The sequence below is a fragment of the Ictidomys tridecemlineatus genome, chromosome 2 (assembly GCF_052094955.1).
Source record: "Ictidomys tridecemlineatus isolate mIctTri1 chromosome 2, mIctTri1.hap1, whole genome shotgun sequence".
Lineage (NCBI taxonomy): Eukaryota > Metazoa > Chordata > Mammalia > Rodentia > Sciuridae > Ictidomys > Ictidomys tridecemlineatus.
In genome coordinates, this window is record NC_135478.1 from 5,394,165 (window position 1) to 5,417,739 (window position 23,575).

Consider the following 23,575-nt stretch of genomic DNA (forward strand, 5'->3'; position numbering starts at 1 on the left):
AGTAGTCTTTCTCCTCCGTGGTTTGTGGTAGGTGTCCCATTTAACAGAATTTAGTCTTGTGCGCTTGCCTTTGGAAGGAACCTAGATTGATCATGGAAACCTCCTAACATTGGAAGGTCTTGAATATTGGGGTCTGTTTCCTTTTCGGTTAGATGGCAAAGCAGTTTCTTCTTTATTTTTCCATGGATGTGGACTTTTGCCATTTAGGTCCCTGTGTTTCTTAGAATCTGTCAGTTGAATTTTCCTTCATTATTGGGGAGGAAGGAGATCAGATGTTCTTGGGCTCTGAAGTTGTTTTTCTCAAAGGCAGTTTAGAGCATGGTAACCTCCTACTTATTTCTGTCTCCTTGAGGGTACCATGGGTGAGGGATCAGGATTCTAAGATTTTCACTGCTAGTTGGTATTAGTTGTTCTCCTAGAATTTATGAAGGCCCTAGAAAGATTATCTTCAGAGTCATCCTTAAGTCTAGCATCTCAACTCTTCATGTTGTTATTAGGCCTTCTGTCCTTCATGTTTTTTCTTAAGTTTAACTACTGAAACTGTTTCCTAGAGAGTGGTCTATTGTTTGGTATATCCTTGTTTCTCTTTTTTCTCTTACCATGGTTAGGTAACTCGAATGGTTTTCTTTGATTTTACTAGGCTGCTAGTGTTTTACTTCTGGGCTTGCTTGGTCTGCCTACCTATATCTTTATCTTAGATTTAATAAACCTTTAGAATTTTGAAGGGTGAGTTCATATTTGTATGTGACTAGGGTAGGTATTCTCTTGCCATTACTGGCCTCATTTTCATGTCCTGAAATAGTAGGTTATTTTAAAAAATAACTTAGCATAATTTGGCTTCAGATATCAGTTTGGGGATGCCTCTGGCAAAGACCAACAAGACGATATGTGACTTTACACCTATAGTCACTTTTTCTTGTTCCTAGCCTTTAATCATGGCCAGTCTGTGACTCTGATATACCTCTGTGATGAACAGCTTGGCCTCATTCCTCTTCCTACAGGGGTATACTAGCAGATGTGGGCAACAGGGAACTCTTACTGCCTGAACCTGAACAGAAATATCATCCGCAGGGTTTCCTGTCCTGCTGTTTTGGCACCTTTTTAAAGATTGGGACTGTGTAGTCTCTGTCCTGGAATTCCCTGGTATTATTTGTGATCAGACCCAAGGGAGTAAAATAGTCTTTGTCCCAAATAAAATATTTAAATTGGGTTTTCAGAGTATTTACCTGGGTTTTTGTTTGTTTGTTTGTTTGTTTAATTCTTTGTGTCCTTTTTTGTAGCACTCTTCTGCTCAGTGTGCTTTCTCATATCATATTAGTAGTACTTGGTGCTTCAACGCTGTAGATAGATCTGTGGTCCTTGACCTTGAAAGGATATGTTGCAGTCAAAGAGATGATACTCAGTAGTGGCCCAAGATAACACCAGAGGTTAATACTTGGCAGTGGGCTAGTGAGGAGAACTGTGTGAGGTCCTCAGGCAGTCATATGAATAGCATGTGAAATATGTTAGAACTTAAAAAGGCACCTCTCTGGATAGCTACTGGACATCCTGTGTTCAGAGCAATAGTATAGGAAGATAGTGCAGGAGGTGCAGTTGCAGCTGGAGGGCTGAGGGTCTGGGTGTGTTTGGCATAGTCTGTATATTGGCAGACAGGTTAGACAGTGTCAGTACAGAGGCTTGGAAATGAGGGTCTAGCGGTCAAGGAATACTGGAGAGAGAACAGTATCAAACAGGGAAGGTCTGTGAATACCCATGGAAATAATTCGGCTTTTCAAATACATGGTGCATCAACTCAGTGTTCTTGCAGGGAATTGTTTGTTCTAGGGGCTGTGATCAGAAAGCATAGTGAATCTTGGCATGGCAAGCTGACCAGGATCTCTGGTGTCATGGAAGAATAAGCCCCATGTTTGCTGGCAGGCAGGAAGTCCGTTATTTCTTGGTGTGCTTTCCTACCTCCTCCCTCTAGTGGTTAGTTGGAGTACAAGAACAGCCATGGGGTAGGTTTTAACTGCTTATGAGTTTTTTTGGTGTGGGATTGGATGGGGGGCTACTGGGGATCGAACCCAGGGTCACTTAACCACTGAGCCACATTCCCAGCCCTTTTCATTTTTATTTTGAGACAGGGTCTAAGTTGTTTAGGGCCTTACTGAGTTCATGAGGTTGGCCTTGAACTTGAGATCCTCCTGCCTCAGTCTCCCAAGTTGCTGTGTTTACACACATGCACCACACCTTCCGGCCACCTTTGTGGTTTTTGATGATAATGAGATGTGTTTTGAGTCTGTTGTCCAAGTTGCTGATTTTCTTCAGGACCAGAGAAGTTGGTTTCATTTTCTCCCATATACAAAAGACTGAAGAGAAACTTTAAAAGGTGACACTAATGACAACATTAGGCTAAACTGAAGGATGTTTGGATGAGCTGTTGGTCAGCAAGCCCCAGTGCTTTTTGTTTGGGACAATTGGGGGTGTGTATGAGTGTGCATATGTATGTGTATGTATTTTCTTTAAGTTTTGTCTGTTGCTAATTCACCATCTCATCCAGCTCACGCTCACTTCAGGTGGGGCTGGCACAGTCAGGTTGTTATAGTATTTTTATGCCAAGCATGAAATTATGTAGTACGCTCAAGCACTGTGTACAGTGCTGTTGGTTTTCACCTTTTAGATAGTAAGTATAACTTTGGTTTTTATTTGATCTATAATAATGAATGCAGGCTTCAAACTTCTGAGTAGTTCCAGAGAGGCCTTAGTTTTTCTGCTTGGGTGAAATGGGAAAGCCTAATTGCTGAGAATCTAGACCAGCTTTAGAAAACTGTACTGTATTGAGCAAGGACCAAGGTTCCCGTTCTTGCTTTGACTTTCTGAGTTCAGCTCCCAGATGCATACAGTTCCTTGCTCTGCTGGACGCATTTGCAGGTGACCTTGTGAACTGGGCCTCAGACTCTGGAGCTACATGGGATGCTAGCATTGTGACCCATTATCAAGGGTGCTTCAGTTTCCTATAAAATGATCATGTCTGTTGTATGTATTTCTCAAACCCCTTAACCTTTTTCCTTTTTATTTCTTTTAAGATTTTTTACTAGAAGTGTTTCTACTCTGAGATCTGTTAAGAGCAAGTTTCTATTGCCATAGAGAAATTTGGCTAATTATTTTTTCTTCCTGATTTCCTTAGAAATCCTAAGTAATGCACTGAAGAGAGGAGAGATCATTGCAAAGCAGGGAGGAGGTAGGAAACGCTTAGTTTGATGTTTTGATTTTTAGAACAGGTTGCTACCGTGGGGGACAGCAGAGCATAGTGGGCTCTGACACAGACTGCCCAGGGTGGGGTGTCTAGTTCTGCCTCTTCTATGTGACATGTGGCAAGTTACTTAACCTCTCTGTTTTCGTATTACCTTGTAATATGGGGATGCAGTAGTATCTACCTCAGAGGGTTGTTGTGAAGAGTAATTGAGCCAATGCATATAAAAAAAAGTACTTAAATGAGTGCGATGTGTGTTAGCCATTGTTATTACAATACTGATATTTGGGGGTTTTGTTTTCTTTTATCTGACTGTAAAAGTACATCAGCTAATATACAACAAATGCTTACTAAAATGTGTGCATGCACTCATTATAAAAACCTGGAAAATGCCAAAGAAAGTAATTATTATCTGCCGGCCCACCACCTAGTGGTGAGTGCTATAAACATTTTGGTATATACCCTTCCATAGAATACACAGTTTTTTGGGCACTTAGAACTAAATGTACTTTTTTTGCCCGATTTTTCCTCAAGGCTCTTGAGGGGTTAGCCATTGCCTTGGCTCCCCACTTGTTGGGTATTTCTGTTTGTGTGGGGGGAAGGCTCTACCTGGTGCTGTCTCTTCCTACTTCTGTTGGCATTGGGTGCCAGCCTCATTTCTGCTGCTACTGGGCAAGCACCTTTTTCTTTTATAAAATGTTAGGATATTAGATAGTTGTTAACCCGTTTCTGCTATGAAAGTCTAATATTCTTAAAGTTGTGCTTATTTTTTTTTGCCATTTGGTGTGCTGCTATTCAGCTAAGGAAACGGGCACAGAGAGGTGGAGTGCCTTGTGCCAGGTCACATTCTTGGTCAGCTATAGAATCAGTTAAAAAAAACTGCTGAATTTCTTCTTCCTGAATTTGCATCTTCAGTTGGGTCGCTTGAGTCAGTAACTGGGCTCCCTGTGGTCAACAGACACATGTGGGCAGTATGAAGCTTGGGAGGAGCCTGGAGCTCTGTGAAGTGCTTGATGGTGGCCTTGGTCCTAGAGCCAGTCTTCTCTGTCCATAATTGCAAGCTCCATGTACAGGGGTTGCTGGGTACTGACTCTGGGTCTATTTCAGAGCCTACCATGCAGTACTGTCATCATTTTCCTTCCAAGGCCAGCAGAGTTATAGATAAACTGGTTGGTGATTTCCCTGATAGAAACTAAGGTCCTCCAGGAAATGGCCAGTTGTGTGCATTTGTACACAGAGGATCTCTTGTGGGTGTTTTTGTTCGTTTTCCTTATCCCTGCTTGGTTACATGACTATAAAATTGCTTTTCTGTGCCTTGGAAGTGCTAAGGGAATGCAGCCAGATTGGCCACCAGCAGGCAGGTTAGAGGGACAGATTGAGAGAGTATAGAAGTTGTGACTTTGAATGACCTCCACATAACTTCTGTTTGTGTGAATGAGTGTGGGGTTTCGCTTGTCACAGACACTAGCACCTCAGAAACAACTGTGGTGTGGGTGTTGTTCTTAAATTTTATTATGGAAATTTCAACTGCAGCAGGACAGGAAGAATGATTATAATCACCCCACATTACCTATTACTTAGTTTTAGTAACTGTATGATTTGAGGGGTCTTTTAATGTTAAATCACTGTGGGGCTAAATTGCTAATCTGTGGGTGAGCTTGTGAACTGAAGTGCCCAGGCGTGGCATGGTGTACACACAGATACCTGACATCTCCTGTGTTTTGTGTCCCTGTTTAAGGTGGAGGTGGAGGCAGCGTCCCTGGGATCGAAAGGATGGGCCCTGGCATTGACCGCATTGGGGGTGCTGGCATGGAGCGCATGGGCGCAGGCCTGGGCCATGGCATGGATCGAGTGGGCTCCGAAATCGAGCGCATGGGCCTGGTCATGGACCGCATGGGCTCCGTTGAGCGCATGGGCTCTGGCATCGAGCGTATGGGCCCACTGGGCCTCGACCACATGGCCTCCAGCATCGAGCGCATGGGCCAGACCATGGAGCGCATTGGCTCTGGTGTCGAGCGCATGGGTGCCGGCATGGGTTTCGGCCTGGAGCGCATGGCCGCGCCCATCGACCGTGTGGGCCAAACAATTGAGCGCATGGGCTCTGGCGTGGAGCGAATGGGCCCTGCCATCGAGCGCATGGGCCTGAGCATGGAGCGCATGGTGCCCGCAGGTATGGGGGCCGGCCTGGAGCGCATGGGCCCCGTGATGGATCGCATGGCCACTGGCCTGGAGCGAATGGGCGCCAACAACCTGGAGCGTATGGGCCTGGAGCGCATGGGAGCCAACAGTCTAGAGCGCATGGGCCTGGAGAGAATGGGCGCCAACAGTCTGGAGCGCATGGGCCCAGCGATGGGCCCAGCCCTGGGCGCTGGCATTGAGCGCATGGGCCTTGCCATGGGTGGTGGCGGTGGTGCCAGCTTCGATCGTGCCATTGAGATGGAACGTGGCAACTTTGGAGGAAGCTTCGCAGGTTCCTTTGGCGGAGCTGGAGGCCATGCTCCTGGGGTGGCCAGAAAGGCCTGCCAGATATTTGTGAGAAATGTAAGTGGCTCTTCAGGAACTCTTTGGTGTTGTTATACACAGGGGATGATCTCAGTGGACTGACGACTTGTGGGCTGAGGGTAATGGGTATTCCTCTGAAGAGACAATAGAGAGCACACCTTACTCTTGTCCCCAGAGTCTGGTGCTAATTCATTGTGAAGGCTCACAAAGGAACAGTAGTTCTGCAATTGCCTGGGCTTCCTGATGTGTCTGTTGACCAAGCAGACTATGAGCTGAAAGATTTTAGTTTCTGATCCCTTGGCTTGAGGAGCACCAGTGTTTTGGTATAGTGATTCAGAGAGAGGTGGCTATATATTGAATTATTTGTAACGACTGGACCACCTGTAGCCACTGTTGAGTTCTGTAATCTGCTTACATCAGGCTCTGTATGTTCTGCTCCCTGCATGATGTTCCCAGACACTAGAGATAAGGTGACAGGGAGTGAGTAGCTGTGCCACTTCAGAACCTCATTCTAAATAGACTTATTTGTTCTCTGCTGATCAATATCAGTGTGGAGTTTGGCCAGCTTCTCTATGTATATATAGGAGCCTCCTCCCCAGGGATGCAAGTGCTTTACCACTGAGCTGCATCCTTTGTCCCAGGAACCCTCATAGATGATTGTGATGTTTGTGCATTAGGATTTGGTTGAATCACACATTAGTCTACCTTTTTTTCCCCCCTCAGCTCCCATTTGATTTTACATGGAAGATGCTAAAGGACAAATTCAACGAATGTGGTAAGTGTCTGAGAAAGGCTCTCTAGGTGCTTTCCTGTACCAGTGGTGCTGTTATGTTCCTTCTAGTCTGCACAACCACTGCTCATCAGCTCTAGAGGACTGATGGGTCTTGCCATTGTTCTGCTTTTGCAGATACCCAAGCATGTATTGAGTGTCCTGGTATGTGTTTGCCTGTCTCTCTCTTTCCCCCTCCCTCTCTGTCTCTTGCTGGGGATTGAACCCAGGGCCTTGGGCATATGAGGCAAGCACTTTATCAATTGAGCTATATTCCCAACCCTTAGCTTTGCTTTTCTTTTCTTTTTCTTTTTTTTTTTTTTGCTAACAGAGTACTTGAAAGGTAGTATTTCCCCCTTTTACAGAGGAGTCAGGTAAAGCTACCTTCTAAGGTGGCATGACTTGTAAGAGATAAAATTAAATAAAATACTCCCAAGACAAGGTTGCTTTCTCTCACAGCAAGCTGGTTTGGTGTGTCAGCAAGCGCTTGTGTGCCCAGTAGGTGCCATGAGTCAGGCTTGCAAGATCTAGGCACTTAGCATCTTGTGTGGCAGTAAGTCTCTAGTGGAAATTTCCTAGCATACAAGATGACCCTTCTAGAAGGCCCCCTTGTGGCTGAAAGAAGTTATCTTCATAGTTTGCTCTTTGGGGTGATCCCCAAGCCTCCATCCACTACCCACCCCTGTCCTTTAAACTAGGTCAGCCTTAAGCTATAAGTTCGATGGCTGCTGGATCAGGGCCTGTTTTGTTTTTCTCATCTCTGGTTTCAGCAGTGGGTCACGACTCACCATTATTGCTGCTTCTCTCTGGTTCTTTGGGGTAAGCAGTTGTGTCAGAGCCTACTTTCTTGTCCCACCCCACCCCCATCCTTGCTTTGCATTTTTCCACATTGTATCTAGATACTTCAAGAAATCAGATTGGATCATACCACTCCCCTCACCTCTTAGAAAGTAAAAATACTTATGAGCCCCTGGAGGACTTGATCCCAGCACCTACCTTCATCTCACTGCTGTCCTTGAACCTGAGCTTACAAATACTCTGACTCCTGAAGTGCTCTGGTGTGAGCTGTTACAGGCCAGAATCTGTCTTCTGGTGAATTTTCACTGAAACGCCTTTTTTTTTTTTTTTAATGGTACCTGGGCACTCAACCACTGAGCCATATCCTCAACCCTTTTTATTTTTTTAGTTCTACATGGGACACAATATCTTTATTTTGTTTGTTCATTTTTATGTGGTACTAAGGATCAAACCCAGTGCCTCACTTGTGTGAGGCAAGCACTCTGCCACTGAGCTACAACCCCAGCACCCCCAGCACTTTATGTTTTATGTAGAGATAGGGTCTCACTGAGTTGCTTAGGGCCTTGCTAAATAGCCAAAGCTGGCTTTGAACTCATGATCCTCCTGCCTCAGCCTCCAGAGCTGCTAGGATTACAGATGTGCAAACAAATGCCACACCTGGCCACTTAAAACTCTTTTAGAACTTTACTGTGAGAAGCTCCCTGGGATGTTTTCCTTCCCCCAGATGGATTTGGTGGCTTTAGAACTGTGAGCCCCTAGCACTGACCATAATGTGCTATCTCCTTGGTCCTCATTGGAGTGGACCTTGGCCTCTGGGCTCTTAACCCTCTGTATCTATTTCCATGGTGCTCAACACATACTTGGGGTGTTTAATAGGTGTTTGAAGGAATATGTGTAATCTGCTTGCTAATTATTATATAGCTTACATTTGGACAGTTAGAAGTATCTATTGTATTGATGGCTTTGTGACTGAGGGTAGTGATATATTGAAAACAGCCTCTAAAATTCTCCTCTCAAGTTGGCTTCACAGGACTCCTCCTGTTTTTGAACTTAAAAGGCAAGCACTTTAAACCCCCAGGAACGCTTTTCATGGTGCTGGATCAAATTGTACTGATAGCAGAACAATGGCAACATGGCCAAAGGACATTTGTCACTGACTCCGGCCGTGGTGTTCTGAGCATTTGTGCTCTACACATGAGGGCCTCTTTCCTTTTTGACTCTGTCACCAAAATCCAACAGGTGATCTGGACTGAGTGGAGCCCAGATTGAGGCTGAGCTCTGGGTTTGCCTGATGCGTATGGTCTCTTCTTCCCTCCCTGTGCCAGGCCACGTGCTGTACGCCGACATCAAGATGGAGAACGGGAAGTCCAAGGGGTGCGGTGTGGTTAAGTTTGAGTCGCCAGAGGTGGCTGAGAGAGCCTGCCGGATGATGAATGGCATGAAGCTGAGTGGCCGAGAGATTGATGTTCGAATCGATAGAAATGCTTAAGCAGTTGCCTTTTTTAAACATCAATACCAGACCTCTGAATTTGTATTTTTTCTTGTTAACCATTTTAATTTGTTGGCTGGATGTATAAAGATGTTTAAAAAATTCAGTTGCTTTTTGGGGTAATTTGAATTACTTTTTTAATGACTGGGGTTCCATTTGACTGTTTGCATTGAGATTGCAATGTGCGCAATTTTTTTTGTAGTTGTGGCATCTTGTTGACATCGAATATGACTTTGATAATAAATACCAGTTCCTGAAAGTGGCTTGCTTTTGCGTGTGTGTTGTGGGGACAACCATCTGAAATTTGGTGGCCTGGAGCCACTTATGCTTCCTTCTTTCCTTTGACCCATGATCACCAGGAATCTCACCTTTGCTATTGCTCATCTGTTCCTTGGGTGGGAAAGGCCCTGGCCAGTTGTTTTCCACAGAAAAACTCTTCTGTGGAAACTGAATTTTGAGGGATCTTTTGTTCACTGCTGCTGATAATAAGAGCAATTCTGAAAGCTGTCCTGTCTCTTCTTGTGCCTATCCTGTGAGACAGAGATGGTGTCAGGCTCATTTCCAGTTTGACTTTAATAAAACCGACAGGGAGGAGAATATGCCAGTTTCCAAGAACGGATGCTCCCTCCAAAGTCTTTCAGGTTGGGAGCCCCTGTCAGTGAAGTGCTTTCATAGACCCACTTAGTAAAACAGGTATTTGCAGCACATGAGGGACTCCATCTGCTACTTGCCCTTTTGGGGTGTGGAGTGGCATTAAGTGCAGTGTGCACCTTGCTTCCCAGCTCCCTCCCCATTCCTGTGGCAAGCAGCTGAGGAGTGAGATCAGGATTTGGTGATGAGACCTCCCACAGAGAGAAGAAGGGGGAGACACACACACACACACGTTTCCTTGTGTGTGCCAGCAGTCAGGATGGAAAAGAAAATACAAGAAGCAGGGAAGCTTTTTTTAGAGAGGCTTTATGTGGTCACACATGCACCTGGGCAGCTCTGTCTGTCAAACTGGAATCCAGGATCCTGGGTTAGTGGGTAGCTGGGCTGGCAGGCTGTTCTGGGCCCCACCTGAGGGCCCTACTGTCCTTGGGGAAATGGTTGACTCTCCAAAGGGTCTGCAAGGAGGGGTGATTTCCAGTGACCCCTCTCCATAGAGGCATTAAAAAAGTGGTCCACCAGGTGTCAGTCTGGTCCCTTCTAACCCGTCCTGCAGCATCTACATACCCCAGAAGCTGACGTCATCATACACCTCTGTTTCCCTGGTAGAGAGCACAAATGTCAGCTGGGAGACCCTGGCCCCCCACCCTCTCCCAGACCCCAGCAGAGTCAGCACTCACAGTGGCAGAAGAGCTGTTCTGGGCACATAGCCATCTGTGAAGAAAGTAGACATGGTGGGTTCTCAGTCTGAGGTGTCCTCCCTCCCCAGGGTTTTGGGGCTAGGTTCACTTACACTTGCCCTTGGGGTCCCGACACAGCATCTCCTCCTTGCTGGTGAACTCGATCACCTCCAGAATTTCTCCACGCCGGATTCCCAGGTGTTTGCCACCTCCACGACGGGTCTTGGCATTGGGGTCAATCATCATCCTTGTGTGAACCACAATCTCCCCTTCAAACTTGGGGACAAGATATTAGAGCTTTTGCTCATGCGGTCACCCCACATACACTCCGTCTTGTTTCTGAGGATGGGACTCCGGGGATCTGGTCCCAGCCCTCCCAGACTCTTGTGTCCCTACCTTGAACTTCTTCCGGAACTCCCTCTCAGCTTTCTCTGCTTTCCTGATCTGCTTTAGCAGCTTTGGATCCGTAGGTGGCAACTGCTGTGTCTGTGGGGCCTTCTCCTTCCTCATTCCCCCAAGAATTGAGGTGCTCATGAGCAAGATGGGTTCTACTTTCATGCTTCTGTTAATTCAACCTCACCTTTATCCCACCCCTTTGCCCTGGAGTACCTGAGCTCTGGGTCCTGTGAGTGCCTCCTGGTGGCTTGCTGAGCACATAGCACTTCATCTGGGGGCAGTCAAAACACCAAGTCAAATCACAGACCCCCAGCTCAGCCTACTCCAGTGGCTCCATCTTGAGTGAGACTACTGTGTGTTGGTTCTGTCTAGGGTCATCAGATCATAAGTGGTTAAAGGAGGGATTTATTATAGACTTCTAAGGTGACTTTGTTTTTGCTGCCTAGAACAGGTTGGGAATTGTAATGAGATTTGGGTCAAAAAGTAAACAAAGGCAAGCATTCCTAGAGGCAAGCAAATACCACCTCTGAGAAGGGGATACCCAGGTGAGTTCCTTATCCTGGCCTGGCTGATAAGGAGACGGCATGGAGGAGTCACCCCAGAGTGAGGTCTGACTTATGCCACTTGGCAGCAGTGGTTTACCAGGCTTTGGGGTACAAGCCCTGCTGGTCAAGGGTACATCTTATGGCAGGATCTTCCAGAAGCTCAGGTGAGTGAAAGGCCTGAACCTGGGGCCACAGCTTGTCCTCTCTGAATGACCTGTTGTGTCATTGGGTGTTTCAGGTCAGCAGTGCCCGTCTGCACCCTCCCCCGCAGCCTTCTGAGTGGCATCAGCATTGTACCCACCCACCCTACTTGCACTCAGCTTGACCTCCTTGCCAAGACCACAGTGTCAGCCAGGCTTCAACCCAGCAGCCACAGATCCTCCCAGGAGCGGAAATAGAAGGGGCCTTGCCAGGAAGCTGTGTGCTAAGGAGGTGTTGAAAGCAGGTCTTGGGGGTCACTCAGGAGAAGCAGAAGGGGGCCCACGAAGGAGCAGGCATCAGGGACTCAGGAGGCAGCCAGCTACGTTTTGAACCAGAACCTCTGGCTGGGGGGCAGAGCAGGAGCACCCTAAAGGCCAGATTCTCTGTAGAACGCCTCCCTGAGAGATGGTGGAGTGGAGCAGGAGGGTCTGACTGAAGCTCCCACATTGGCTGTGGCTTGAGCAACTTTCAGATCCTCAAACTGCAACTTCAGTGAAATGGCAGGGGGTGGGGGAGGTGATACTTTCTTGGTGCGGGATGGGAGTATGGGCTGCAGGTTCAGCAGAGTGCTTGCATGGAAGCCCTTACTGTTGCCAGGGAAGGTCCTTGCTGGTTTTGGGGGCTGTTCTTAGATTAGGCTATGGGAAGAGAGTCTGGTCAGGGCTGCTGCCACTTCATTCTCAGCCAAACTCTCAAAACTCCTGCAGCCTGGAGGCATAGGCCTACTAGGGTTGACCCTGCCCTCCAGGAGCAGGAAGGAAGGGTCTTTTAGAATCTAGAGCAGAGTGGCCTCTCTTCCCACCACTGCTATACCTGTCTCTACCCCTGTCTCTCTCCCGAGTTTAGGCTCGGGCATCCCTTGGTACCTCAGACACATGTCTAATGTGGAACATAGCAACTTGTCCCTAACCCTGGGTTGGTTCCACTGTGTACCTGAAGACTAGGCTTACTTTATACTTGGGACCCAACCATGTGTTCGGCTCACTCACACTTGTTAAGTCCCATTTGCATCTTTGATCTCTGGATTCTTCCATTGTTGTACATGCCTTCTGCTATCACCCTGGGCTACACTGCTGCCTACCTTTTCTCAACCGTGAGCCTCTGGGGTCCCGTGCTTTTGGTTCCTTATACCAGGAACATGGCAGAAGATGCCCTTGCAACCAGTGCCTTTACAGGACCCTGAGCAGACCACCAACAAACCTCTGCCTCTGGGGCTGGGGCCTGAGTCCTCCGTGGGCTCTACGTTGTCATATAGCTCATAAGTCTCGTCCGGGTCCCTGCAGGGATACCTGAAATAAGGGTCTCCTTCAGCCCATAAAGGGTGCCTGGCCTCCCCCTTTCCTCCCTTCACTCACCATGGGAAGTCTTTAGGTTGTTGGGCCAGGAAGTGGGTCCCAGCGGATGAGCGAGTCCTCCGCAGAGCTGTGGAGTGGGGGTGGGGGGAGAGCATGAGAGGGAGATGGCACTGCCCAGGAGCCTTAGCCCCCTCATTTCTATTTGTGCAGCCCATCTTGACTCACCTGTGGATGCTGCTGAGGATCTCCGAAAGCTCTGAATATCCATGGGGACTGGGGGCAGTGGGGGTTTGGCTGGAGGTGGTCCCAGGATGCTGGCTGGGGGCAGTGGCCTCCGCTGGGGTGGGTTGTGAGCTTTGAAGTCTTCTGACCTCCAGCGGGTTGCCCCAGTGGCTCCAAATCTAGGGCCGAGTGGGTACTGGGGGCTGGAGCCCAAGGTGGCAGAGGGCAGTGAGCTCTCAGAAACTGAGCCCAGGAGTGGGGGCTTTCTGGAAAGATCCCTGAAGAATTTAGGCTGTAGGTGCTTCTTGGGCAGATCATTGGGCTCAGGCTGGGAGAACTTGCGAGGTGGCCCTTGGCGCTCAGGCTGCTGAAACTTCCTGGGCAATGAGCTGAACTCTGGTTCTGAGGAGGTCCTGGGGAGACTGCCGAGCTCTGTCTTTGGTGTCATCTTGGAAAGTGCTTTGAACTCAAGCTGCCTTGGCTTCTTGGGAAGCACAAATACTTCAGGTTCTGAGGAAGTCCTGGTAAGGTCACTGAATTCAGGCTGCAGGACCTTCTTGGGGAGGTCACTTGGCTGAAGCTGTGGGGGCTTCTTGGGAAATGCACTGAGGCCTGGCTGCAGGTAGTGGGGATGGGGTTTACTGAGCTCAGACTTCTCCAGGGGGGTCTTTTGAAGGACCTCTCTAAGCTCAGGCTGTGTCAAGAATTTATGGAGGTCACTAGTCTGAGGCTGTGGGGCCTTCTTTGGTGAGGTATTGAGGTCAGGCTTTGGGGAAAGGAGTTGGGGCTCACTGGGCCCAGACTTTGAGGGAAGCGACTGAGGGACTTCAGAGAATTCAGGCTGTTGTGGAAGGGACTTCCTTGGGAAGCTACCAGTCTGAGGCTGTTGGGGCTTCCTGGGGTGCACACTGAATTTGAACTCAGGCTGTGGGGGCTTCTTGGGGAATGTGCTGAGTTTGGGTTCTGCAGGGGACTTGGCGGGGTCGCTGAGCTCTGGTTGTGGGGGCTTCTGGACAAGTGTGCTGGGCTCTGACTGCCAGACCTTCTGAGGAGCCTCACTGACCTCGGGCTGTAGGGGCTTCCTGAGAAATGGAGTGGACTCAAGTTGTGGGAACTTCTTGGGGAGATCAGTGAATTCAGGTTTGGAGGCCTTATTGGGGAGATCAGTAAACTCAGTTTGCTGGGGCTTCTTGGGGAGATGAGTAAACTCAGGCTTCAAGGGCTTCTTGGGAAGATCAGCAAATTGGGGCTGCGGAGGCCTCAAGGACGCTGTACTGATCTTCTGAGGGGCTTCACTGACATCAGGCTGCAAGGGCTTTGGGGGCTGCTCACTTAGCTCAGGTTGTGGAAACTTATTCAGCAGTTTGTTGAACTCTGGCTTTGGGGGCTTTTTAGGAAGTTCATTAGGCTCTGGTAGAGAGGCCTGGAATTTGGCTTGGAGGCTCCGAAAATCCTTATGGCTCCCCTAGGGGACATGGAATGTCAGGCAGGGGCTTTTACACACAGAGCATAATGGAGAGACAGACCTGAGTACCCATGGACATGGTCAGTCACAGACAAACCCATCATCACCATCCCCTTCCCTCTCCTGTTTTGCCTCTCCCTGTTCTTGACTCCAGCCCTTGGGCCACTTCTTTTCTTGGCCAAGAACTAGCCCTTGACCCCAGTCCCTGAAAACCACACCCTCCTGACTTGACCACTTAGATGTCTAATCTCGGCAGGACTGGAGCTGCTACTGATGCCTCTTCCCCATCTAGTGGCCCCAACAGCCTCCCAGTCAGCATCCTTGACCCCCTCCCTCCACCTCCCCTCCCCGTGTCCTCCCAGGCCTTTCTGTTCTCATTTCAAAACACATCCGGATTCCAGCCACTTCTCACTGCCTCCATCACTGAAACCCTAGTGGGAGGAACCTTCCCATCAACTTCCCAGACTATTATAACAGGCTCCTCCCTGGTCTGCTGCCGGTAGCCCCCAGCCTAACTCAGTTCCCCCATAGCAGCTGGAGGAAATCTGCCAAAAAACTGCCCAATGATAACTCATCATCTCAGGAAAAGTAAATGGTCTCCTGAAGGCCCTGAACGACCCAGCCTCTTCCCTCTCCCTTCTACCTTGGGAGCTCTGCCCTGCCCCTCATTTGGGACATGTCTCTCCATCATGTTGGGGTTTCCTTTCTCTTCTCCAAGTCTTGACCCAATATCTCTTTAAATTATGGAGGACTCCCTTTTAGTGCTCCCCATTATCCCCAGCCTGTGTGGCTGTTCATATCTGCCACCACATACTAATTCTACTGCATTGGTTTTAAAAAATATTTCTTGACTGGGTGGTTGCTTTTGTTGTTGTTGTTTTGTTGTTGTTTGGTTTTGGTGTTGGGGATTGAACCCAGGGTCTCGTACATGCTGGGCAAGCGCTCACACACACTGAATTCCCCTAGCCCCTATGGCCTATTCATTGCTGACCTCCCAGTGCCTGGCACATAGTAAGTGTTCAGTAAATATTTGCAGACATAAAGACTATACAGAGCCACAAAGACAGACATATACTCAGTCTGACCATCATAGATCTGGAGGCATATGTAGGTATTTAGCTCACACTCTCTTGACACCTGGACTGCCTGGGAAGGAGGCTCAGAGTTGACAGCCTCCATGAGGACGAGCAGGTAGGCTCCCACCCACAGGTACCCGTTAGGCACATGTACCACGTGGTCTCCAGGTGTCCTTGAAGCTGACCCTGAACCATGGGTCACAGACAACTTCCACAGATGGACAAGAAGGCCAGGCCTCCTCTGAGGGGACACCGCCTTGGGCCCTCAAACCTGTCTTCACTTGGGGTCAAGGAGATTGGGGGAGGAAAGGGCAGAAGCATGTGGCCCCTGCCGCTCCATGAGCCTTTTTTCCTCATTCAGAGGTCCAGGGACTCGGGAGTTCCCCATGCAAAGATGATGATTCCTGCCTGGGCCCTGAAATTCCTCTTTTGAAACTCCCAACCTGGATGGGTTGAGGCAGAGATTCCCAGGTGAACCCAAGGCTGAATAAATCAGCAGCAGCAGGTCACAACGTGAGTGACTGGGTAATGGCAGGGGCCAGAGTTTGTGACCCACTTAGGTCACCCCATAGGAAGCTTCTCTTCATCCTGGCTTCATGTTCCCTGCTTGCTGATCATGTTGATCTAGGGAAAGGGGAGTCTTCCCAGGCAGTCCCACTCATCCCCGCTGCAGTTACAACTTAAGCCTGGGCCCCAGGAGCCTGAACCGTGTCCTAGAGCTATGCCCTGACTGCTTCCTACCTTAGGGGTTTGGTGTGGGACATTCCCATTTCCCAGCCCCATTCTGCCACTCCAATTTCTACCTGATATGATTGTTGCTTCCAGGCCAGTATGGGCCTGTCCTGGGGCTTGGGGACTCACCATGGTTGCAGGCTGATGATGAGCTACAGGGTGGTGGGCTCTGAGCTGAGGTTGTTGCCTTCAGGAAGTATCTGTGGCTTCTGCTCTACAGGCCAGCACACAAGGTGGGGGCTGCTGTGAGGGTGGGGAAGACAGAGGAGGAAGGAAAATAGGCGGAGACAGCTCTGGTCTGTCCCCAGATCCTTTGAGGACACTTCTGTCTTCCCTTGAGGTAGTTCCTGTCTTGCCTGCTGGTGTCCTTGCAATTAATGCATTGGGCATCAGCATATCCCCAACCCAGTCAATAGTTGTCATAGTTTCTTGATTCTCCTCTGTCCCTCTTAACTCATAACCACTTTTGTGTCCTGATCTCAAGACTTGAGTTCCAGGCCTTGGTGACCTACCTGCAAAGAGGCAGGCCAAGACAAAATTCAGCTAGGACTGGAGAGCCACAGGAGGGGGACATCTTGGTATGGAGGGGTACAGTTGGCTGTGGGACTTAGGAGGCCACCAGGGAGGTGGGGAGATCCAGGACATGGGGGCAGTGGGGTGGTGAGCCCACATTTGCCTGCCCTTATTGCCTCAACAGCCTTCCTCATTTCCACACTTCTTCCGCCACTCTCAGCAGGACTTCCCTTTTCAGGTGACAGATGTACCACAAGCTAGGGCAGATATCCAGGGCAGAGAACTCAAGTAGGATGGAAATTTGGGGGTGGACGGGTAAGTGGTGTCAAAGATCTTGCCCCCAAGGAGGAAGGGGGTGTGAAGACACACCAGATTCCCTGTGACTGAAGGTAGTGGAAAGAGTAGGAACCTTAAGACTGGACACAATAAAAACAGTGTGGCCCCTTGGAGTCCTGAAAAGAGGGGATGAAGGCACATAGGGTGTAGAGGCCTTCCCAGAATAGGGCAAGCCTCGTCCACAGAGCTCAGTCCATTAGGAATCTGTGACCTGGTCTCAGTAGATAGGGAAAAAACACCCACCAGAAGAGTGCAGAGCCCTGATTCTCAGTTTGGCCACATGTTGGAATTGCCTGAGCAGTTTACAGTCTCCCAGAGATTCTAACTTACTTGGTCTGAGATGAGGCCCGAGCAAGGGTTTTTATTTCAGACTCTGGAAGATGATTCAAATGCATGGCTAAATTGAACTGGTCACTCAAAGTGCAGGTTCTGACCCAGGTGATGGGCCAGATCCCATGTGGTGCCCAGGCTGCTGGTGCATACTGGGTGAATTTTCCTGTGCTTATTTAAACTAGAGAGACCCTACAGAGTCTGAGAGGGAGACTCCTCTTGCCTTGAACACATGGGCAGGATTCGAAGGCCTCTGTGCCAGTGCATCCTCATCCTGGGTTACGGTTTCCAGACATGGGCCCTCATTTAAAGTAGGACTCCTCTTAGCAGGGCAAGGATGACCAGATGTGGTTCCTTTCTGGGTCTCCAGGACAGGTGAGTGTGGGGGAAGACTGGTAAAAGAACCAATGAACAAGTGAGTATTGACCAAGAGCATACGGTAGGTGCACGATCAAGGAATGAATGATAGCTGGGGATTCCCTGGGCTTGGGATTGGTCATCTTGAGCAAGGAACTTGAAATTGTGTCTGGGTAACCCCCCACACAGTTTACTGGGGTGTGAGTAGGTGAGGTGTGCAGGCTTCCACCACTGGCCACCAGAGGGCATGACCCCACTTCCCTTTGTGTGTTTGGCTCCTGGCCTAGGTCTTTAAGGCCTTAGCCATGCTTCAGCTGCAGTACAGAACCAGAAACCTGAAGTGAGGGTGGGCTAGGGTTGACCTGGAAGAGTGGGGTTTCTTTGGAGTGCAGCTGTAGAACTGTGTGGGGAAGGAGAGGGACAGAATAGGGACATTCGGCACCACTGACACGTGCCACCTGCCCCCAGGAGACCTCACCTTTTCTCTCAGCCTCAGCTGAGGATAACCAGGTCAGTATCTGCAGGTGACAGAGCTGTTGTCAGACAGCTGCCTGGCAGTGGACTGGCATCTGGCTGGTCTCAGTGCAGTTAAGCTTCCTGGAGCGGCTCAGCCTGTTCAGGGTGAGCCTGTCGTCTCTGGCCAAGCTGGCACTGCTATGCAGCTGTGCAGCCAGGTGTCTGTCAGGATCCAGAATGAGCTTGCCATCATTAATTCTCTGGGCCCCCAGTCCTTCTCCATCTGTACCACAGGGTTCCTTGACCAAGGCTCACCTTCCTTCCCAGTTCTTGACAGGATCTCAGGCAACCATGGAACTGGTAGCCAGAGGGATGTGAATGATTCAGCAGACATTTCCCAAGCCTCTTCTCCACCTCGGCCCCCTTTTAGTATGCGTCTCAAAAGCACAAGCATCATGACACCTATTTCAAGTACTAGGAAAGTGAGGTTCAGGGAATTGAGTCCCCCTGCCCCAGGTCATACAGTTGTGGTTCCAAGGCTTCTGGTTGAGAAAGGGGAAGCTCAGGGGACCTTGGAGCTCCAGTGCCCCCTGGTGGCCATTTGGGACCCACATATAACACCATCTTGGCAGGGCCCTTGAGCTGCTGGCACAGTATTCAGTGTGTGCTACCTAGCAGCAGGCAGACAAGCACCTGGGTCCAGGGGGCTTGGTCATTAAGGGTGCCTAGATCTCCCACCTGCCCCTTGCAGAAGCTGAAAGGCTTGTGGGCCTGGACTGTCCCACTCTAATGTGACACAGTAGCAGAGCTGCTAGAGCAGGTATTTTGAGTAGCTGCCCCAAGGCTTCCACTCAGCTTGAGGTGGATGCACTGGGGGACAAGGGTTCCATTGAGGATAAAGGTGAGAATGGTGACTGGGGGATCACTTCCCATCAAGTAGATGGGTAGTGATGGGAAGTAGATGGCAGACTGGGAAGGGCAGGGCCTGGGAAACCCCACCCAGTGAATGAATGATGTCATGGCTGCAGATGCCAGGATGAAGGGGTGATAGAGGACAATGTCCAGGTGGATTCAGGGGTAAGTGGGAGGGAGATAAGAAGTGTGGGACAAGATGGGGTGTGGTGGAGGAGGTCCTTGGGTTCTTCCTCTTAGGATGTCTGATTGCAGAGGATGAGGAAATAGTTAACTGAGTGTGGGCCTGGGAAGGGAGGTTCAAGATGGGGTCTTGTGTTATTGGGAGAGCAGGATCTTCATTCAGAAGGGTTATGGGGAGCTGTTGAAGGGTACTGGGCAGGGGAGGGACATCACTAGAAGAGTCTGGGAGAACAGTTTGCCAGGTAGCAATGGATAGAGATGTCCCTTCTTTGCCTGAGGAGTGGGAGAGTTATGGCCAGAGCTAGAGACTGGAGAGGAGAGAGGAAGGGAATAAGATGCAGGAGGTAAAATTAGCCTCCAGGGGTAGCTGTGAACAATGCCCGGGGCTGACAGCACTGTGACCCTATTATGGGTTTTCCTGATGAAGCAGGGAACAGATGGGGCAGGGCAGAAGCAGCAGAGGGTCCTGAGGACAGCAAGGATGACAACAGGCCTGGGCCCCCGTCCTGCCCCACCCTGGAGGCTCTAGCACAGCTCCTTTGCTTCCTGACTTCAAAGGCTTCTCCTTTCTTTACTGGCCTCAAGATCCGGGGATCCAGCCAGGCCTGCCTGGAACTCTCAGGACTAGTATCTCAGTCTTCCCAACTCCTGGGACATCTTAAATACATAAAAGCCTGGAAAATTCCATCCTATCTAGTTTCTGGAAGTGGTGGCCTGGGATGGTGGGCACAGGTTGCCCTGCCTACCTCTGGTGGAGACCTGGATTCCACTATTGAGATTAAAAGGGAATGTGCAAACAAGGGTCCAACACCTGTGAAGCCACCCTGAGGTGCCCCTCCAGGGGTCTGAGAGCCCCAGGTATGCTAGGCGCAGGTAACTGCGCATCAGAGGGGCAAGGGACCCAGACACAGCACAGGCTGGCTCATCGCGCCTTCTTTATTGTTCCCCTTAAAATTACAAAAATCTCCACACCCCACCGCCCATTCCCAAAGCAGCGGGGTTCAAAGAGGTGAGAAAACCGGAAGTTCCCCCTCTGACAGCAGCGGTGACACTTTAGATGCAAGCGGGGTCGGGTCTGGTAGAGGCAGAGGAGGGAGCGTCTGAGCCTTGGCCTCGCCCTTAGCCTCTGGTTCCTCGCCCTTAGCCTCTGGTTCCCCGCCCTCTCCACTCGCGTATTCCTCCGCCTTACCCGCCGGGGCGTCGGGGCGTGGCGGCCCAGGCACAGGGGTTGCGGGGCCGCTGGTGCGGTGATCCTGCAGATGCAGTGTCATGGCGGGCCGCGAGGCCGTGGAGAAGGTGCACTGCATGCACGAGTAGCGGCCGCGCGTGTGCTCCCACACGATGCGGCTCGGGGCCGCATGCCCTGCGGGCAGGCAGGCGGGACCCCCATCAGTCCCGGGCCCCAACCCTGAGGACCCGTCCTCTAATGGTGGTGGAGGCGGGCGCGGGAAGGCTGGACCTTTCCCCAGCTCCCGAAGCCCAGGGTCGGGCGTGGCAGGATCAGTTTCTCCTGGGCTTGTTTGCCCATCTCTGAGGGCATTAAACTTTGTTTACTTGAATCCCTTATTCCCATCCTCGAACCATCGCAGGGGATTGGGGGCGGGGGCGGGAAGACCGCTCACAGGTGAACGGGGCGCGAGTTTTACACAGGAACGCCGGCGCAGATTAAGGCGCAGGTGCCAGTAATTTTAAAGGCAAAATCATATATTTTAAGGGGTGACACTTTTAGCCACCTGGGAAAGGGACGGGCACTGCTGCCTCCCAGAATCCACAGGGCCCGGCAGGGCGCAAGAAAGCCCCTCCACCCGGCCCTGATGGTCACCTGCACGCACCTGAGGGCGCATCGGAGCCACCCTGAGGTCTTCGGGGGCTACCGCCCGCACCTACAGGAAAGAGGCAGGTAAATTCAGAGTTAGGGCAAGCCCAGCCATTTCCTCCGGAGGCCCCGCCCGCCCCTACACTCACCTTGGCTCTTTTTCCAGACAGCTGTGCTGGAAGTTGGTGGCCCTGGAGCAGCAGCCAGGAAGGGGCGCAGGCGTGGAGGACTTAAGCCAAAAGGCGCGGGGTTCAAGTACGGTAGAAAGGGTCCAGTGGAGGCAGAGGGTGGGGTTGTGAAGGGCTCGAGCAGCGGAAATTGCAAGCCCGGCGCAGAAGGGTCGGACTCCGGGGGACGCTCGGGCGCAGGTGGCTCTTTGTCCAGGGCAGGGGGTGGTGGTGGGGCTGGGCTCTGAGCATGCTCTGCACAAACATGCAGATGCTTGAAGAGCGAACGGTGGGTGCGGAAGCGAAGGAGGCAGTTCTCACACCTGGGGGACGGGCACAGGGCTGTGCTGTCTCTCAGGCAGTTAGAAGGAAGCCATCCGTTGCTACCAGGGGACCTGTTCTGCGAACGTGGAAGGGAGCCAGGTCCCAAACCTTGGATGGCACTCAACCTGTGGAGAAGGAGCTTACCCCAATCCCCTATGGGGATTGTGACCATTCTGGATCCCTCCCAGTTTGGAGTTAGTTATGGGACAACGCAGAAGGAAGTCTCAATTTTAACTCAGTAGGCTGGTTTTCTACTTGGGAGGTGAAGAGGAGCTGGGCAGACCTACACCCATGTAAGTCCAGGCACAGAGTGGTGGTCACGCTTCTTGCCCGAGACCATGCCCACCTCCCTCCCCCCCCTCCCTCCTCCGCTCCCCACATAGAAAAAGGTTTGGACCCCACACATAAGGTGAGGTAGGGCAGGCTGGTCAGGAGCTCACTTGAAGTAGCGATTAGGCTTGTAATGCAGTTTGCCGTGCGCCACCAGCTCCTGCATGCTGGGGAAGCTCTCGGTGCAGCTGAGGGCTGAGCAGAGGAAGAGCTTGCCTGGCAGGGACAAAGGGCAGAGTGGAAGAGTGGGGTGGCCAAGGCTGGCCCACGGGGGCAAGGCTTGCTTCCCACTCTAACCTGCTTCCCCACCATCTGCCTTGGTCCTACCTTCTAGGGACTGTGTGGGCGGGCAGTGGGTACGAAGATGCTGTGCCAGGTCGCGAACACTGGGAAAATTGAGGCAGCAGCCAGGGCTAGAGCAGGGTATTTGTTTCCCTGCAGGATACAGAGTGAGGGTCACAGATCCCTTCCTCATGAATGCTGCAGGCCGCTGGCCCCCAGACTATGCAAGTTCCCCACAAGAATGAGCTGCCAAAGGGTACTGGGCTGGATTGATCTGGTTCCTCATTGAAGCCAAAGACCGGCATACACTTGGTGCTCAGTAAATGGTGAAAGAAATCCCTGTAGATGTCCCCTAGTTTGGCCATATACCGCACTCCCCATTTCCTGATGTGGGACCTGTGTTGTGACACCCCCCCCCCCCAGTAGGCCCCATCACAGGTCACCTGGTGGTGGGCGTCGCCTGGGAGGCCGCAGGTCCTCATTGGTCCCCGAAACAGGGCTGGGTCCAGGGCCTGTCTGGCAGCTGTCTGGGGCTGGGGAGGCACCCTGCTGTGTACCTCCAAACCCTCCACGTTCCCAAACTGGGGGTGTGGCTGTCCCATTAGGGTCTGGCTCCTCCTCCATGGAGGAAGAAGTGGTTGCCTCAGCCATAACTGGGGACACCACCTCCTGGTCGGTCGCACTGGAGTTGGGCTCTGCAGTGGCTAACAAGTCTGGGCTGGGCACGGACGGTTCCTCCTCCTGGTAGAAGAGAACTAGTCTGTACTCAGGTTTCTCTGGGCCAGCAGGGAAGCTCCTCCCACCCTGAAAGGACCACTAGGCTTAACATTCCTGAATTCCAGACCCCGCAAAACCATCCACTCGCCCCATTCTAGGACATCATCAGCCAGAGAGGGTAAGGAGGCAAGAGTGGACTGAGCTCCAGCCTCTGTCGGGAGCTACACTTAAGAGAACCATCTCCACGTCTCCAGCTCCGACAGGTGGGAGGCGCCCTAAGAGGTCGATGGCAGATTAGAGGGAATGAGCGGAGGCAAAGCTATGAAGTCGGGGCTCTGGACAGGACGCGGCTAGGAAGATGCTGGAGTTTCCAGAAGTGAACTGTGCATGACGGGGACATCCTGGCCAGGTTACAGCTGTGTGGCTGAACTTCGAGGCGCTCGGGAGGAGCCCGAGCCTGATGGGCGTGGCCTACCCGAGGCCAGGCCCGGAAGTAGGGGCAGGGGGCTTGCCTAGCCACAGCCAGCGGCGAGCGGGTGCCCGGATGTGAGGGCGGGGTCGGTCGGAGGGTGTGTATGCGACGGGATCGCTCCCAGCCAGTCCTCGCTGCGGTACCGCGCCCGCTCCCCCGGCGCTGCGCTCACCATCCTCGACTGCTCGATCTCTGGTTCATGCGGCTCCGGCGGCTCCAACTCAGGAGGCGGCTACTTTCTCGGCAATGCGGGTTCGCATTCACGTCGGCGCCATTTTCCGCCTCTCAGCTCTCGCGAGAGAAGGGCGGAGTCTGCTCGGTGCTGTCCGC

At 51.2% G+C, this 23,575-nt stretch overlaps 3 protein-coding genes across 10 annotated transcripts in view; 1 reads left to right on the forward strand and 2 right to left on the reverse strand.

Moving 5' to 3' along the window:
* Window positions 1-9,049, forward strand: part of Hnrnpm (heterogeneous nuclear ribonucleoprotein M) — a 42,336-nt gene extending 33,287 nt beyond the window's left edge. For 3 of the 5 annotated variants that reach the window (XM_005332153.4, XM_005332155.4, XM_078035491.1), the window contains 4 exons: window positions 3,167-3,220; window positions 4,971-5,773; window positions 6,458-6,509; window positions 8,627-9,049. In XM_005332153.4, the coding sequence (XP_005332210.1) occupies window positions 3,167-3,220; window positions 4,971-5,773; window positions 6,458-6,509; window positions 8,627-8,790 (1,073 nt within the window). In that variant the 3' untranslated portion in view covers window positions 8,791-9,049. The remainder of the gene's footprint in view (window positions 1-3,166; window positions 3,221-4,970; window positions 5,774-6,457; window positions 6,510-8,626) is intronic. The other 2 variants (XM_078035498.1, XM_078035501.1) reach the window with 1 other exon arrangement.
* A 680-nt stretch (window positions 9,050-9,729) lies between these two features.
* Pram1 (PML-RARA regulated adaptor molecule 1) lies at window positions 9,730-20,056 on the reverse strand. 2 transcript variants are annotated; one of them, XM_078035481.1, is made up of 13 exons: window positions 18,358-20,056; window positions 18,065-18,264; window positions 17,453-17,621; window positions 16,180-16,293; window positions 12,781-14,242; window positions 12,616-12,682; window positions 12,461-12,549; window positions 10,728-10,785; window positions 10,515-10,623; window positions 10,232-10,394; window positions 10,119-10,152; window positions 10,006-10,040; window positions 9,730-9,896 (listed from the first exon to the last, which is right to left on the reverse strand). In XM_078035481.1, the coding sequence occupies exons 4-13, from the start codon at window positions 16,180-16,182 to the stop codon at window positions 9,859-9,861; spliced, it is 2,058 nt and encodes a 685-aa protein (XP_077891607.1). In that variant the 5' UTR covers window positions 16,183-16,293; window positions 17,453-17,621; window positions 18,065-18,264; window positions 18,358-20,056; the 3' UTR covers window positions 9,730-9,858. The 2 variants fall into 2 exon arrangements, with proteins under 2 accessions (XP_077891607.1, XP_077891613.1); XM_078035487.1 differs by having other exon boundaries at window positions 12,461-12,537; window positions 17,453-18,264; window positions 18,358-20,052.
* Znf414 (zinc finger protein 414) lies at window positions 20,056-23,575 on the reverse strand. Of its 3 annotated transcripts, XM_005332157.5 has the most exons (8): window positions 23,418-23,575; window positions 22,500-22,797; window positions 22,102-22,209; window positions 21,885-21,990; window positions 21,103-21,443; window positions 20,970-21,020; window positions 20,327-20,500; window positions 20,056-20,212 (listed from the first exon to the last, which is right to left on the reverse strand). In XM_005332157.5, the coding sequence occupies exons 1-8, from the start codon at window positions 23,418-23,420 to the stop codon at window positions 20,139-20,141; spliced, it is 1,155 nt and encodes a 384-aa protein (XP_005332214.2). In that variant the 5' UTR covers window positions 23,421-23,575; the 3' UTR covers window positions 20,056-20,138. The 3 variants fall into 3 exon arrangements, with proteins under 3 accessions (XP_005332214.2, XP_021586653.1, XP_077891652.1); XM_021730978.3 differs by having other exon boundaries at window positions 20,056-20,500; XM_078035526.1 differs by having other exon boundaries at window positions 20,056-20,500; window positions 23,286-23,425.

Coding starts and splice junctions, on each gene's coding strand:
- Pram1 (XM_078035481.1), bottom strand. Junction 10,153..10,231: donor TCGGGACCCCAAGGGCAAGT/GTAAGTGAACCT, acceptor CTTTCTTCACAG/ATGGCTATGTGCCCAGAACA. Junction 10,041..10,118: donor AGAACAGCTCTTCTGCCACT/GTGAGTGCTGAC, acceptor GCTCTCTACCAG/GGAAACAGAGGTGTATGATG.
- Znf414 (XM_021730978.3), bottom strand. Junction 21,021..21,102: donor TGTCTGGAAAAAGAGCCAAG/GTGAGTGTAGGG, acceptor TCTTTCCTGTAG/GTGCGGGCGGTAGCCCCCGA. Junction 20,501..20,969: donor TGGCTCCGATGCGCCCTCAG/GTGCGTGCAGGT, acceptor GCCTGCCCGCAG/GGCATGCGGCCCCGAGCCGC.